Source organism: Lissotriton vulgaris, chromosome 7 (assembly GCF_964263255.1).
Source record: "Lissotriton vulgaris chromosome 7, aLisVul1.2, whole genome shotgun sequence".
Taxonomy (NCBI): Eukaryota; Metazoa; Chordata; class Amphibia; order Caudata; family Salamandridae; genus Lissotriton; species Lissotriton vulgaris.
In genome coordinates, this window is record NC_141695.1 from 905365910 (window position 1) to 905380404 (window position 14495).

Below are 14495 nucleotides of genomic sequence, written 5' to 3' on the forward strand. Positions count from 1 at the left end.
CTTCACCTCTCAATACTACAAGGAGAGTATTGAATTCTTAGATATCAGGATTAAAGTAAAAAATGGGACTCTAGGAGTGGAACTTTATTCAAAACCCTCTGACCGCAATACTTTATTGCACTATAACAGCAACCACCCCAGGAGCCAAAAGGATAACATTCCTTTCGGTCATTTCTTAAGAATAAGACGTAACTGCACAGATATCCAAGATTTTAATAAACATGCTGATATCCTATCGGATAAATTAAAAGAAAGAGGATATCCTAAACACCTAATCAGAAAAGCATATAAACGTGCCAAATACTACGATAGGGAGTCCTTATTCTTAAAAGAACAGGAACAGAAAGACAATTCGAATAATAGACTGATATTTGTGACTAACTTTAGTACAGCCAGTAACAAAGTGAAGAATATAATTAACAGAAACTGGTCACTCTTAAGCAACAACGATGGAGAAAAACTGCCTAAACCAATGTTCAGTTTCCGTAGAAACAAAACAGTGAGGAACTGCCTAGTCCATACTTTTAGGGACGATAAACTTGAAAACCAACGTACTATGGATAAAAAACCCCTACCTGTTGGCAATTTTTGTTGCAATATGTGCACAAACTGTGCAACTTTAATGAAAATGGACATGATTGAACATAATGGCATCAGACACAAAATAAAAAGTTTCATTAACTGCAGAACCAAAAATTTAGTTTACTTTATACTTTGTCCATGCAACAAAGCCAATATTGGTGAAACGTCCAGAGAGATCAAAACTAGGGTGACTGAACATAAATCAGCGATAAGAACAAAAAAGAGAACAGCGCCCCTTGTTGAACACTGGCTGTCCCACAATCACCAAATTGAAGACCTTAAATGGTGTGGCATAGAGGTAATACAGCAAACCCTGAGAGGAGGAGACATACAGATGAAAAAGAAAAGAAGGGAACAATTTTTTATGTCCCTTTTCAATACATTCAGGACAGGGTTGAATAACAGAGAGGAATGGGAAAAATTAATCGTGTAGGGACACACACTGTTGTTACAAAGTTAGGTGTTCCCACCCACAACAATAAGTTAGTTCCAGTAAAGCCAACGAAATCCGAAGTGTCCCTGCTCTGTAGACCCTACCATCACATATCGTAGGCAGGACCTGTTGATTATATGTGAATGTAACATTATAGAATTGTTAGATTATCTGAGCGCCTTATGTAATCCTTCAGAACCCCCTGACCAAATCTGAACACGTGCCCAATAGAACACTTCGTGTCTAAAATATTGCATTGGGTTTACAAATATGTTAAATTTTTGTTGTATGTGATTTGGTTATATTCTTTAACACATTGAAATTGTTTAAATAATTTTTTAAAACATTGTGATTATTTGCAGTTATGGACATAATATAAGAAGGTGTGTATAAACAATATGCCTGATGTACTATTTTAGAGTGTATTTCACAATGTCAAAAACTTTTTTTGTATAATATGTATTTCAAAAACTGTGGTCTCAATAATTGTTTTTTCATAAAAACACTTGTTCTTGAGGCTGGGAACGAGATCATAGAACGAGATGCCAATAGGAAAGTTTAATTTTACCCAATCTAAAATGGCCGCCAGTTTTAGGAACTGAATACGTGTTGACCATAAACATTTTATACACGTAAATAATTAAGTACAAGGGATACCCGCATATTTGTTAAAAGAATTTAATGAACCTTCCTACTAATCCGTCTAATTTAAACAATGGCGAAGGAAACAGAAAAGCTGTTAAAACACAAGCGCACCCGAACGAATACTACTTCCGGGTCACGCATGCTCGGTAAAACAATAATTTAATATACCTCGAAAATGGGAAGCGAAACCTCAGATGTGAACCACTGCCCCCACGTCTGGTTCATAAACTGAAGCGAATTGATATATGAATGCGTAATAAATCGGACAAAATCATATTGTAAAAATTCCACTTCCGGGTTAACCTGGGAAGTGCGAGTACTTAACCTAGTCCCGCATCCGGTGAATTACTTACCCGGATGACGCGGAACACGGAGGAGCAGGGAGGCCGACTCACACATATTAGGTAAGCGAATGAGTGAATGTGAGCGTTTTATCTTTAAGTAGCCGACTAAGGTCAGGTTTTCATGCAGTAACGTGATACTTGTAAAAATCTGAGAAAGTTAGTAACAGCTCAAAATGGACTTTGCTCCTAACTGCACTTTGCCAGTAACTGGCACATTAGCTACAATTACATGGATCTCTCCTTCTATTTTGATTAGTATTCTGCAAGTAGAACGCGGCCATCAGAATACAGAGAGATTAGTCAGATGAACTTGTTTTGTCCAAAAATAATGCATCCGCTCATATCTGACTGCACCTATGCTAAGAATCAGAAAATATGATACATATAGAAGGAGTCCCCGTGGAAGAGGAGGTGTATTGAAATTTACATACACAACAATTATTTAGAAATCAATAGAGAATTTTTGTAAACAAATATCAGATTGGCATATATTATTTAATGACCAATAGTTTGTGGATATCACGTACAATACAAAACTTATGTCAATTTAGGGCCCCATAGGGGGAGAAGGGGAAAAAGGGAGGGGTAGTGCTCGAGGACGTGTAGAGAGGTTATGACACAGTTATAAGGAGGTAACAATACAAATTAACACAGATTGTCGTAGGATAATCAAAATACACATGTCCCAAATCAGGACTCGAAATTGAAAGACACATATAAACAAAGCATTTCAACGGTCACATCTAATTGTTAGAGAGTTAAGGGTTGTGCCGGAATGACAAAATTCGAAAGAACAGTCGACGTTTCGACCCCTATCTATAGGCCAAATGGAGTCCTTTTACGGGGTCTTCATCAGGACGTCAAATTAGGGAAGGAAGTTGGGGCCATTCATGGTGAAAGACCCAAAAGGGTTCAATGCGTATGCGAAAGAACCACGCTGGACGTCGTGGTCAGTCTGATAGAGTGGACGATTAATTTGATTAGAAGAAGCACCAATCTAGGTCGCTGTAATTAGGACCTATGGAGATTGATGGACAGTCCGCTTCTGTATCCAATTAGAAATGCGTGGTTTGCCGTTATAAATTCGACTGCGGCTGTGAGTAGTACGGTCTCCAAGTTATATTCAAATCCGAAAAGAATGTATTATTTCATTAAGACTTGCACAGAAAATGTGCTCCCACTTAGAGGTGCGTGCTATCACCGTTCTGAAATCAGCTGGGGCTGTGGGTGGTAAGGTCTTTAAATGGCGATCAAATCCGGAGGGAATATAATCTTTCAACTTGCTCAAATGTGTCGACTCGCACATACAAGACGGCTGTTCAACAATGCGGCGCCTGTCCGTGAAGTCTATACAATCATAAGCAGCGTGGAGCACCTTGGGATCGTTTTGGGCGCGAGTAATCCGATTGATAATCTGGCAACAACACTGCCAGCTGCTAGCAACCCGAACGCGAACTCCGCAGTCTGCGAGTCGACACATTTGAGCAAGTCTTAATGAAATAATACATTCTTTTCGGATTTGATTATAACTTGGAGACCGTACTACTCACAGCCGCAGTCGAATTTATAACGGCAAACCACGCATTTCTAATTGGATACAGAAGCGGACTGTCCATCAATCTCCATAGGTCCTAATTACAGCGACCTAGATTGGTGCTTCTTCTAATCAAATTAATCGTCCACTCTATCAGACTGACCACGACGTCCAGTGTGGTTCTTTCGCATACGCATTGAACCCTTTTGGGTCTTTCACCATGAATGGCCCCAACTTCCTTCCCTAATTTGACGTCCTGATGAAGACCCCGTAAAAGGACTCCATTTGGCCTATAGATAGGGGTCGAAACGTCGACTGTTCTTTCGAATTTTGTCATTCCGGCACAACCCTTAACTCTCTAACAATTAGATGTGACCGTTGAAATGCTTTGTTTATATGTGTCTTTCAATTTCGAGTCCTGATTTGGGACATGTGTATTTTGATTATCCTACGACAATCTGTGTTAATTTGTATTGTTACCTCCTTATAACTGTGTCATAACCTCTCTACACTTCCTCGAGCACTACCCCTCCCATTTTCCCCTTCTCCCCCCTATGGGGCCCTAAATTGACATAAGTTTTGTATTGTACGTGATATCCACAAACTATTGGTCATTAAATAATATATGCCAATCTGATATTTGTTTACAAAAATTCTCTATTGATTTCTAAATAATTGTTGTGTATGTAAATTTCAATACACCTCCTCTTCCACGGGGACTCCTTCTATATGTATCACATAGTGCCCAGGTCCCCGTGACTGCATGGGTTTAACCCCCTTCTTTGTAAAGAATCAGAAAATAAGCATAAAAAGCTCTTAAAATCATTAGTGGTTCGCAATTTTTCAGCGGTTTATTTAAACACGTTCACTTTACCCTAACAGGTGGTATCACAAATCACCAACCAAAGAACACAGCGTTTGGATGTGGATAAACAGCTGTGTGATCCTAAATTTAAAAAGGACCTGAGGCAGTCCCCCATATTTTTATCCTGAGAATTCTGGTGGCTCCTCCGTTGTTCTGCATCGTGCACCCCAAATTGAGACCAGGTAATATGCATAGATAAATGATAGGTGCATGAAGAGCAAACTAAATAACAGTATCAATTATATAAAATATATCCAATATCTTTCTTCCCCCATTAAGGCCATTGAGCAAAGTGGAGGCACAGACGATTCATATTGTTTTTGGAGTCTTTCTCAATGTTCAAAAGAGAAACTTCAATAATATCAGGTATACATTTTTTCACTATCTTGTATATAATTTCCTTACAAAGTAGGGCACTTCCGGATTTTTATGTGTAAAATGTTACTGTCAAATTGTAAAGCCAGAGCACGAACAGAGGTTTTCTTGATGCACATCCCTAGGATAACAGGTAGAAAAAGCGATATATCACTAGGTACACCAGTTAGGATATTAAATGTAAGAAGTATGATCATGTGTTGTAAAGAAAAAGTATCTAAAATGATGTTTTTAAATTTTTAGATTACTTGAGAACTGTCAAAGTGTCCTGAAGAAGGTGTAAATATTAGAAACTCACACCGAAACGCAGCGTCGACCTTTGTACTTTGACCCCCTTTTTTTACATTGTTTCCCTTTATGTGATTATTTTTAATGTTTTTTATCTAGAATGTAACCCTTATAGGGAGGTATTTTAATAAATTGTGTTCATACTTTTCATTCTACTGGTGTGTTTACCTGTTTGTTTATATATCTTTATAATTTTAACTAGGACACATTGTTTAACCTGGGATAGTGCTTGACATTCTGATTACCCATGTTTTTGTGTGTTGTTATTATTTAAGGACCCTCCAGTCAATATGTTTTGTCTTAATACAGGTTTGTTCTAGTCAGCATTTCCTGACCCTATAGAGTCCACCACAAAAATCACAGGTCCCCCCCTTTTTTTACTGCAGCACTTTCCCCCTACCTGTGTTTAAGTAACCAGGGGAACCTTCCATTCAATTTTGTTGTTGAACATGTATCGTCTACATACTAATGGGGAAATGGTTAAATTGACTGGTGTGCAAGATACTTTCAACGCTCGAGACTTCTTGTGGCACCAGATCAGGCTGTATCCTGGTAATTTACCAAATTCATTTAACCAGGATCATTCAGGATCTGGAGGATGCCTGCTGGCTTGGTGTCAGTGTCCCAGACGTAAATGCAACAATGCAGTAACGGAACTGTATTTTTTTTAATAATGATTTGTTGTTGGGTAAAGGTGTTCAAGAATATGAAAAGCAGTTGAGTCTTAAAAATTCTCAAGGACTGAGGCGTAATACTGGAGTTAGATAAAAGCAAATTTTGAGAAGAAAAGGGGCATAACCTTGGACACAAAGTCAGTGGAAATGACCAAGACCCATGGAAACGACAATATTAGAATCTCCGACATGAATGAATAAGGAACACATTTTTTTGTGGCTGATTGGATTTAAGTTGTACATCGACATTGGAGAGATTTGATGTAAGTAAGAAATGTATTTTGATTGTAGATGTCAGCATAACAGGATTTGGAGCAGTGTTAGAAGGGAATGAAGGAAAGGTGGCCACAGAGTCTGTGTCTGGACTTTTGATCGAGCTTGAACAAAAGTATAGTGTAACTGAGAAAGAGGCATTGATGGAATTTTGAGTAGTGAAGAAATTTATAACCTTGCTTTTACATAGAAGTTTTATTGAACAATCAGGTCTAGGGAAGAAAATAGAGTGGCAGATTGTAGATATTGGCAAGTTATGGGGAGAAGAAAATTGTAGGTGGAGATAAAGATGTCGGAATTTCTCAACAAAGAAAGTTTGACAAAGAGCGGAATGAATGAAAGAAATGGGGCTTAAGGAAGCATGTGTAAGAGAAAGAAATACTGGATAGGAGGTGAATTATGGCTCAATGATGGAGTGGCTACACCACCATGAACTTTGAGAGACAGAATTGTAAAAGAGGCACAACATGGTCACCTTGAACAGACAAAAGCTAAACACAGAATAAGGGAGGATTACTCGTGGCCTGAAAGGGTCTTTGGAGTATAAAGGAATGTGAAAGATTGGGTTGTAGTGTGGTTATGGTTAACCTTATACTATATGTTTGGTTATAAGTGTTGCTGATCTTTGTCTAGTCAGTGATCTTTGCCAATTTCCCTTTGTGCTATTTGAGTGATCGGTATATGCACTGTCCACCTCTGAGTAAGTCTATAAGGGAGCTACGGCTATGGAGTTTTGTTACATCCACGGTATCCCTTTAAGTCGGTCTGTCTTTGGGGTTTTGGGAGGATGCTGATTTAGTGTATTTTGGTGTCCTTGGAGAGTACATCGTTTCATGAGGAGTGGATTTCTGTTGTGACTTTGGTACTGTCCAACTCCATGGTGTTTTGGACTGCAATGGATGTGTGTGAATTGCTCAGACTAAAATGTTCTGTTTGTGGCTGTGCTTGTTTATTGTTATAGTTGGTAAAAGTGTTGTGAGCTTGGTGATACCCAGCTATAAAACACATCTGAGCTGCGTTGTGTGTGGTCTGTTGGATGTCATCTGTTTCCTAAGTTATGTGGCTTTTCTCTAGAAGCTAAACCTTCTAATGCACAGATACCTCTATGGAATTCACTACATTGGAACATCAGTAACGTACATTGAGTTCCCTTTTCTATTTCAGAATGAACATATGCCTTTTTAGTTGACAACAGCCTGCAGTTCCCACTGATCCATTGAAAATCTCATGCTCTTTTCATTCACAATTCCTCAGTACCTTTCTCAGGTCCCAGAAGGTTTCGGGAGACTCTGGTATACTCCTTTCCATGCCCCGGTTCCTTAATCCATTCTTCAAATGTCTGCAGGACACTCTCGGGCTGACCATGCACTGAGTTGTTCATCACATAGCAGCAGAGCAGCTTCTCCCCACCTTGAGGATCCGGGCGCGATTTCCAGCCCTTCCATGGAATTAGTGCCTGGCATAATTTAAGCAGATGGTGCCTGTATCGGAATGCAATCACAGCAGCACAAAGCGGAAGCAAGCTCCTGTTGATGGTTATGCCCTGGAGAAACATTCAGGCAGCAGGTGTGCGAATTACCACAAATGACTGAAGAGGTTCAAGCAAGCAGCGATTGAAATAGACACTTTCACTCCTAAAAGTTCTCTTTCTCTTCAAAGTTGCTCTTAGTCAAACTCGGTATTATGGGTAGCTGTAGCTCCCTACACAATTTCAGCTAGTACCTGGAAATTTAAAGAGAAAGGTAAAATCAAGTTAGAAAGTCATTGAAAAGTGTCCTGTACACAAAGAAACATTAGTTCTTACTTATTATTCGGTTCTTGGCTATTTAGGTCCTTTTTCATCTAATGAACTTAGCACTGGTAAAATGGCTGAAACATATTGAATTAAGGTGTGTCTCTGCATTCAAAGGCCAGGAAGGTGACCAAGAGAATTCTTTTTTTTTTTAATGAGTGAACCAAATCTATGTATAAGAATTCTCATGACAAGTGCTCAATTGTATCATAGGCCCTTGCGGTTAAGCTAGATTTAGCCTCAGCCTTCTCTGTCCTGGCCCAGTATGTTTGATGTACCAAAAGGGGAGCTAAGAGGGAAGAGTAAACCAGGGTGCCCTCCACTCAATATAATCAAAATACAAAGCCCTAGTTATAGAACACACAGCTACGCCAACATTCTGGGGGAGAGCCACACTATTACTTCTAAATTACATACAAATTAAACAGCAGGCCGGTGTATCAAAGAATTGTTTGTCAGGTGTTTAAATCAAAATAAAAATAAAAACTCCCAAAAATATATATGTGAGAAGGAAGCAATGTGTCAAAACAAAATGAGAATGTTTTAAATGAGTATGGATACCACAAAAATTAAAAATAGGAGATCTGTATTTCCGTAACTCCATTTTCACCTTTTGGAGGAACTACATTTGACCTCTTCTCTCTACGGGGTCTTTAGGGATTGATTATTTGGATTTGGACAAATATCACCTTTCATCTCCTTGACACATTGCTTTCTTCTCACATATATGTTTTTGGGAGTTGGTTTTTCGTTTCTGTCTAGGAAGTGCCAATGATGACACAATGAGCTAATGGGTGAGTACCTGTCACCTGCTCCTAGGGTGTTGCTTACGTGAGGCACTTCCTCACACCTCACTTTTTTTATTTGAACTCCTGCCACATCACTTTGCTACACCGGCCTGCTTTTTAATTTGTATGTGTTTATCAAATAGACACACAAAGGGGGTATATAATTAGATATCAATCCCTGCCTCTCAAAAGATAAAGAAATAATAGTGTGACATTCCCCCAGAATGTTGCTGTAGCGGTGTGTTCTGATGGAGCAAGAATATTTGAGAATCATTTAGCTTGATCAAGTCTGCTCATGTAGTATGAATTAAAAGGCATATTTTTATAAAATGACTAACGGTGGTGAATTAAAAAGAAAAACGCCAAAATTACAACGTAGAAACATGCAGAAGAGACAGCACATTTAGAGTTCTCAAAAGAAACTACATTGTAAAAGCATGCAGAAGGCTTACAGACTAGTGTAATGAGAGATGTTTGTGTTATAAGAGAAAACGTACTAAAATGTACTAAAGAACATAGTTTGAGTAAAATTACAAACAGCAATATAGAAATATGATCATGAAAACGCTTAAAGTAAAATGATTTTTGCTTATGTTTCCTTTGATCATGAAAGTACTAATAGAAATAGTACTTCCGCGCCAGGATACTCCCCAGTAGCAGAGCGCGCTATAAAATGGTTTATAATAATAGTGAATGCTTACATCTTTAGTGAGAATTTATTTAGACAATGCTTATAGGTGTAATAAAAATGGCATTTTAATCTTATATTGTTTTCAATGCCTACTTTATTTCCTGTATATTAATAAATTGGTTTGTTTTATTCTTTAGATTTTGTGAATTTCTATGTAGGTCTCTAACCAGTTAATGTAATATTTCTTTTGCAAACACAGACCTCAGAAAAATTTATATCGTCCTTCGTTAGTACAAAATGCAGATCTATTTTGCTTTAGTTGAATGTTTATCATATAGAGTTTCCTTTACTACAATTAGAGTATTTCTTTCTATGAGCAATTGTGTCGACTATGTTGCAAGCTGATGTGGAAGCGAGTGTGTGGATATGGAAAACTTTAGATAAGTTTCCTGCTTTCGAGATGAAAAGTAGGTTTATGGACTAACAAAGTCATCTTGTAAAGTCCCGGATGAACTAGGCTGGAGAGGGATCACAGCATGGTCCCTAACAAATGGAAATGTGTAAAACTGTGAAAATGCTAAAATTGGGGGCTGGAATTGTGAACGTTTTGAGGTATAACTATCCTGTGAGAAAAGAATTGCCGCCTGCCATTCCTATTATTGCTGGTGTTGCTGCTCGATGCTTCTCTGGCTGTCTATTATCCTTACAAAATATGGGCATGACATTCTGTCAGTCCAAACTTTGATTTTTCCTGAACCAAACTATCCTGATTGCCTTGCACTACATCGGTTGGTGACGTTGCTCAAGCTAAACCTCTTCAGTTGAAGGGTTGGCGATTTCAGACTATTACCTGCTGTACATTAGTTTATTGTTCCTAGGTTGATATGAATCTTGAATTGCATATTGATACTGTAATATAATATTATCTTTGTCTCTCTCTCTCTCTCTCTCTCTCTCTCTCTCTTATTCCGCACCAGTATATTGATTTTATTTGATGTAGTCTTGCTATGATTTGTGTTTCTAATGTGAAATTACCTGTATTCGTTGAAATAACAAAGATCTGACATTTCTAATGTATTTTTGTGTATTGATCATTTCATTACTGAAGTTTAGATAAAAGTTCTTTGATAAATATACTGAGAATTGCCCTGTGACCGTGTAGTTCAAGAAGTTCAAGTGAGTCTCAGCGATGTTGTGTGCGTGTGCTTTTTGCAGCCTCAGACCCTCTGAAGAATTGCCTTGTGATCGTGGACACCAGACGTTCAAGTGTGTCCCAGCAACACTGTGTGCATGTGTTTTTGCAGCCTAAGACCCTCTAAAGAATTGCCCTGTGATTGGGGGTGCCAACAGTCCAAGTGAGTCTCAGCGACGATGTGTGCGTGTGCTATGTGCAGCCTGAGACCTTTGTGAGGATTGCCCTGTGACCGTGCAACCCCAAGGCTCAAGAGAGTCTCAGTGACGCTGTGTGTGTGTACCCTGTTGCAGCCAGGGATCTTCGTTATTGGCCTGGAATCAACCAAGTCGCATCGGAGGCCAATGTCGCGAGATCTGGTGTAAACCACAGTGCAGCTCCACGCTCCCGCCCTGATACTTCCACTCCTTGGCACGTACGGCGATACGAGCTGGAACAGAGGCTCATGCTACCAAATGCGCGAGCCTCTGCTCCAGCTCGCATCGCGGCCCATACCTGTCAAGGAGTGGCAGTACCGGGACAGGAGCGTGGAGCTGCACTGTGGTTTACACCCGATCCGTGTTGGGGGCATATGGTGACGGAAACTGGCCGCGAGTCAGTACGAGGGGCGGAGAGAAATTTTGCATATCCAGAGAATGGACTTTCAATCCTAGAATTTTAGAAAATTTAAGAAATCAAATGAATAATTTGAGACATAATCCTAGACCTATGCATGTATGAAGCTCTTAAAGAATGGGAACACGAGGCATACAAAATAGAAAGAGAAAGAGATCAGACTAGATATAAAAATACTGTGAGTAGATATTCAGAAGCAAAGTGGGATGCTCAAAAGATAACGTGGAGAAGAGCTATAACTGAAGGAACACAAATGTTTCTAGTTATGGTAGCTGAGACTAATGTGGAAGAGAAATTAGGAGAAAAAGAAGAATATTGAGGAACAGAAATCTAGAAATACTGAATTCATTGAGGGAACTGATGACATAGATGACGAACTTTTAAATGAACTATTGATGAATAGACCTCCGCCTTAACATAAGGAACAGATTTCAGTGGAGACAAATTCTTTACCGAGTGCTCCATTAGTACAGGTAAAAATGACACAAGAGAAAAATCCTGTAAGTCAGAATCAAATCCCAATTAGTGAAGATTTGCCGAGAATGGTAACACCAATGAACCCAGATATTGTGTCAGTTCCAGTGACTATTGGTCTTATTGTTCCTTTATACAATGATGGATGAGGAGTTTCATGTGGAATACATAGAATGAATGTAATGAACCAAGGATCAGAGAGAATAAAAGTGTAAATGCAAGTACAGAGACGGGTGATGGGTTAGAACAAATAATATCCACATCGGGAAAATCATTTGAGACCCTAAAATGAGGTGCATATGTAGATTCAAGAAGAATGTTGCAAAATGAGAAAAGAGTAACATCAACATCAGGAGGATCTGGTGGAGTTAGTGAGGATACTAAAGGATCTATAGGTCCTTCTGCGGAAGAACTAGATGAGTGGATAGAAGAAATAGTGCCTAGATGTAGCTTACAGAAAACTGATTTGAGTATAGATGTGAACAAGTTAAAAGCGGATTTGGAAGAAATAATTTTGGGAGCAATTAGTCCAGAAAGTTTAAGTAAATATCAGGATGAAGAATTGCTCTTTATGTGTAAGAATATTACTCAGAGAGAGAGACATTTCCATGAGAAATTTGCTGAAGTTGCGCAAACATATGGAGTTGCTATAGAAAAAAATCAAAGGCTTTGCAAAAGACATATAGATTAGATTTTAGTGACAAAGATTTTGAGAATTTGAATGTTTCAGGAAAGCGTTTGCAGATCAAAGAGATTATTAACACACTAAAGCGTTGGGGTGAATTGGATCGATGAGAAGGCAGATGGGCAAAAAAGAAGGAAGACAAAATAGTGACTTCAGTGGCTTTACCACTGTATCCTGTGAGGCAAACAGGAACTGGAACAGCTGATACAATGGTATATCCTATGAGAGAAGTACCAGGAGGTAGGTTTTCTCACGTCCTATGGTCAAGGCATGATATATTTTCATTTACGAATGATTTTCCCAGGTTGAGATAAAAAACATTGGAATGGTACACACAAGTGGAGAGGTTTGTGCAGGTTTTGAACGTTTTGTGGAAGGATTTGGATGGCTTGTTTGATATTAGAGTTCCGACTAATTTGTGGGTTGAGTGTAAAATTGCTGTAGATTGGCCAAAAGAAGAGTATCCAAGAGATCCAAAAACAGGAGAACCGTCGGAAGAAGTCAAGAAAAAATACAATCAAATTGCTGTAGAAAATACAATCAGGTCATTACTTATTTGAAAGGGAAAATGTTACCGAAAGAAACAGATTGGCTGAGAATAGACAGAACTACTCAGGAATGGAAAGAATCAGTGCAGGCTTACTATGAGAGGCTTTAACAGGTGTTTAAACAGTACAGAGACATTGAGAATATCACTGAGAAAGATATGGGACATTTTGTGTATCTGTTTGTGTATGGATTAAGACCAGAAATACGTGCCATGATTCAGCAGCATTTAATTTGTTGGCAGAGTAAGTCAATTGACGAGATTCTTCGTTATGCAAAATACTGTAGTGATGATATTGATTCATGTCACAAAAAGTTAAGAGAAATTGATGTTGGCTCAGATGGAAGCAGCAAGGAAAGGAGGATTTTTTAACATGAATTCAGACTTTACAGAAGCTCATCAAGGAAATGGTCAGACTACCACTGGAATTAGAGGTGTAGTGGCAAACAGAAATATTGTGACATATATGATACTGTTAACACAAGGGAGAGGTCAAGGTGGTCATGTAGAGGAAATGAAGAATTTTCTTGTCACGTGTGTGGAAAGATGGGACATTGGAAGCGCGAGTGTAAAAGTGTAAAAGCATACAAGCAAATACAGGTGATACACAGTTTGTAGATACAGGGATAAATGAAATTAATCAGATGCAAATGAATCAGCAGAATAAGAATCAGCAGATATTGGCTGGTAGAAGACAGGGTCAGCAAATACCTCAAGCTCCTATGCAAAATATGAATGGTCAAATACAAAAATACAATGCAAATGTGGGTTTTCATACAAATGATCAATTAAATTCGAAAGTACAGGTGTCTTAACAATATTTGATGTTTTCTAATGAAGGTGATTCAGATACATCTCTATGACGGTGCTGGGGGGGGGGGAGAGGAGGAGTGTGTGCTTGGCATCCTTAGAGGTAGATTAGTGTGGTCTCTATCTGGATGGTGAGGTTGACGGAAACACATTTACGTTCCTCGTAGATACTGGTGCTACCCGTTCCACTATGAGAACCATGGAAATTTCCAACCTACCCCTCTCGGGAGAAACTATCCAAGTTGTAGGAGTCTTGAACAAATTGATTAAGACCCCAGTGACTAAAGCAATGAAAGTACAAATTGGAAGATTTCAGGATTTACATCCATTTGTAGTGTGTGACACAAGTCCAGTTAACCTATTAGAAAGGGACTTGTTGTACAACATGAATTGTTCCATTTATTGTATGCCTGATGGAATAGCATTTCAAACAAAAGATGAAGACATTGTCTTTAAAATGGCACGATAAGGAACAGAAGTGAATAATTTATATCCTCTTTTTACAGCGGATGTTTTGCCTGTTGAGTGGAGAGATATAGTATCTGTCTGATGTGTGTGATTTTTCAGGAAAGGACATTTGTTTGATGAAAGGAGTAGCTCCAATTCAGATTACGGGTAAACTAGATACAGAATTTCCGAGAATATCAGCTTACAAAATGAGTCCTGAAACAATTGCAGGAGTAACACCTGTGATTGAAATGTTAATTGAAAAAAGTTTTTTAAAAGAGATTCTAGGGAGTCCATGCAATTCACCTATAATGGGAATTCGCAAACCTAACGAAAAATATAGAGCAGTTCAGGATTTAGTAAAAATTAATCAGTTTGTAATGCTCTGTTGTCCAGTAGTGCCAAATCCAGCCGTGATCATATATCAAATTCCTTGTGAAAGGTTTTCAGTGATTGAGCTGTGTCAAGCTTTTTTCTCAATAACTTTGCATCCAGATAGGC

The 14495-nt window shown here is 38.7% G+C and overlaps 1 protein-coding gene across 3 annotated transcripts in view; it reads right to left on the reverse strand.

The window, feature by feature from the left end:
- The window catches only part of LOC147702672 (catechol O-methyltransferase-like), a 79823-nt gene that overhangs the window by 47965 nt on the left and 17363 nt on the right, over positions 1 to 14495 (reverse strand). For all 3 annotated transcript variants that reach the window (XM_086931344.1, XM_086931345.1, XM_086931346.1), the window contains one exon: positions 7271 to 7735. In XM_086931344.1, the coding sequence (XP_086787470.1) occupies positions 7271 to 7568 (298 nt within the window). In that variant the 5' untranslated portion in view covers positions 7569 to 7735. The remainder of the gene's footprint in view (positions 1 to 7270; positions 7736 to 14495) is intronic.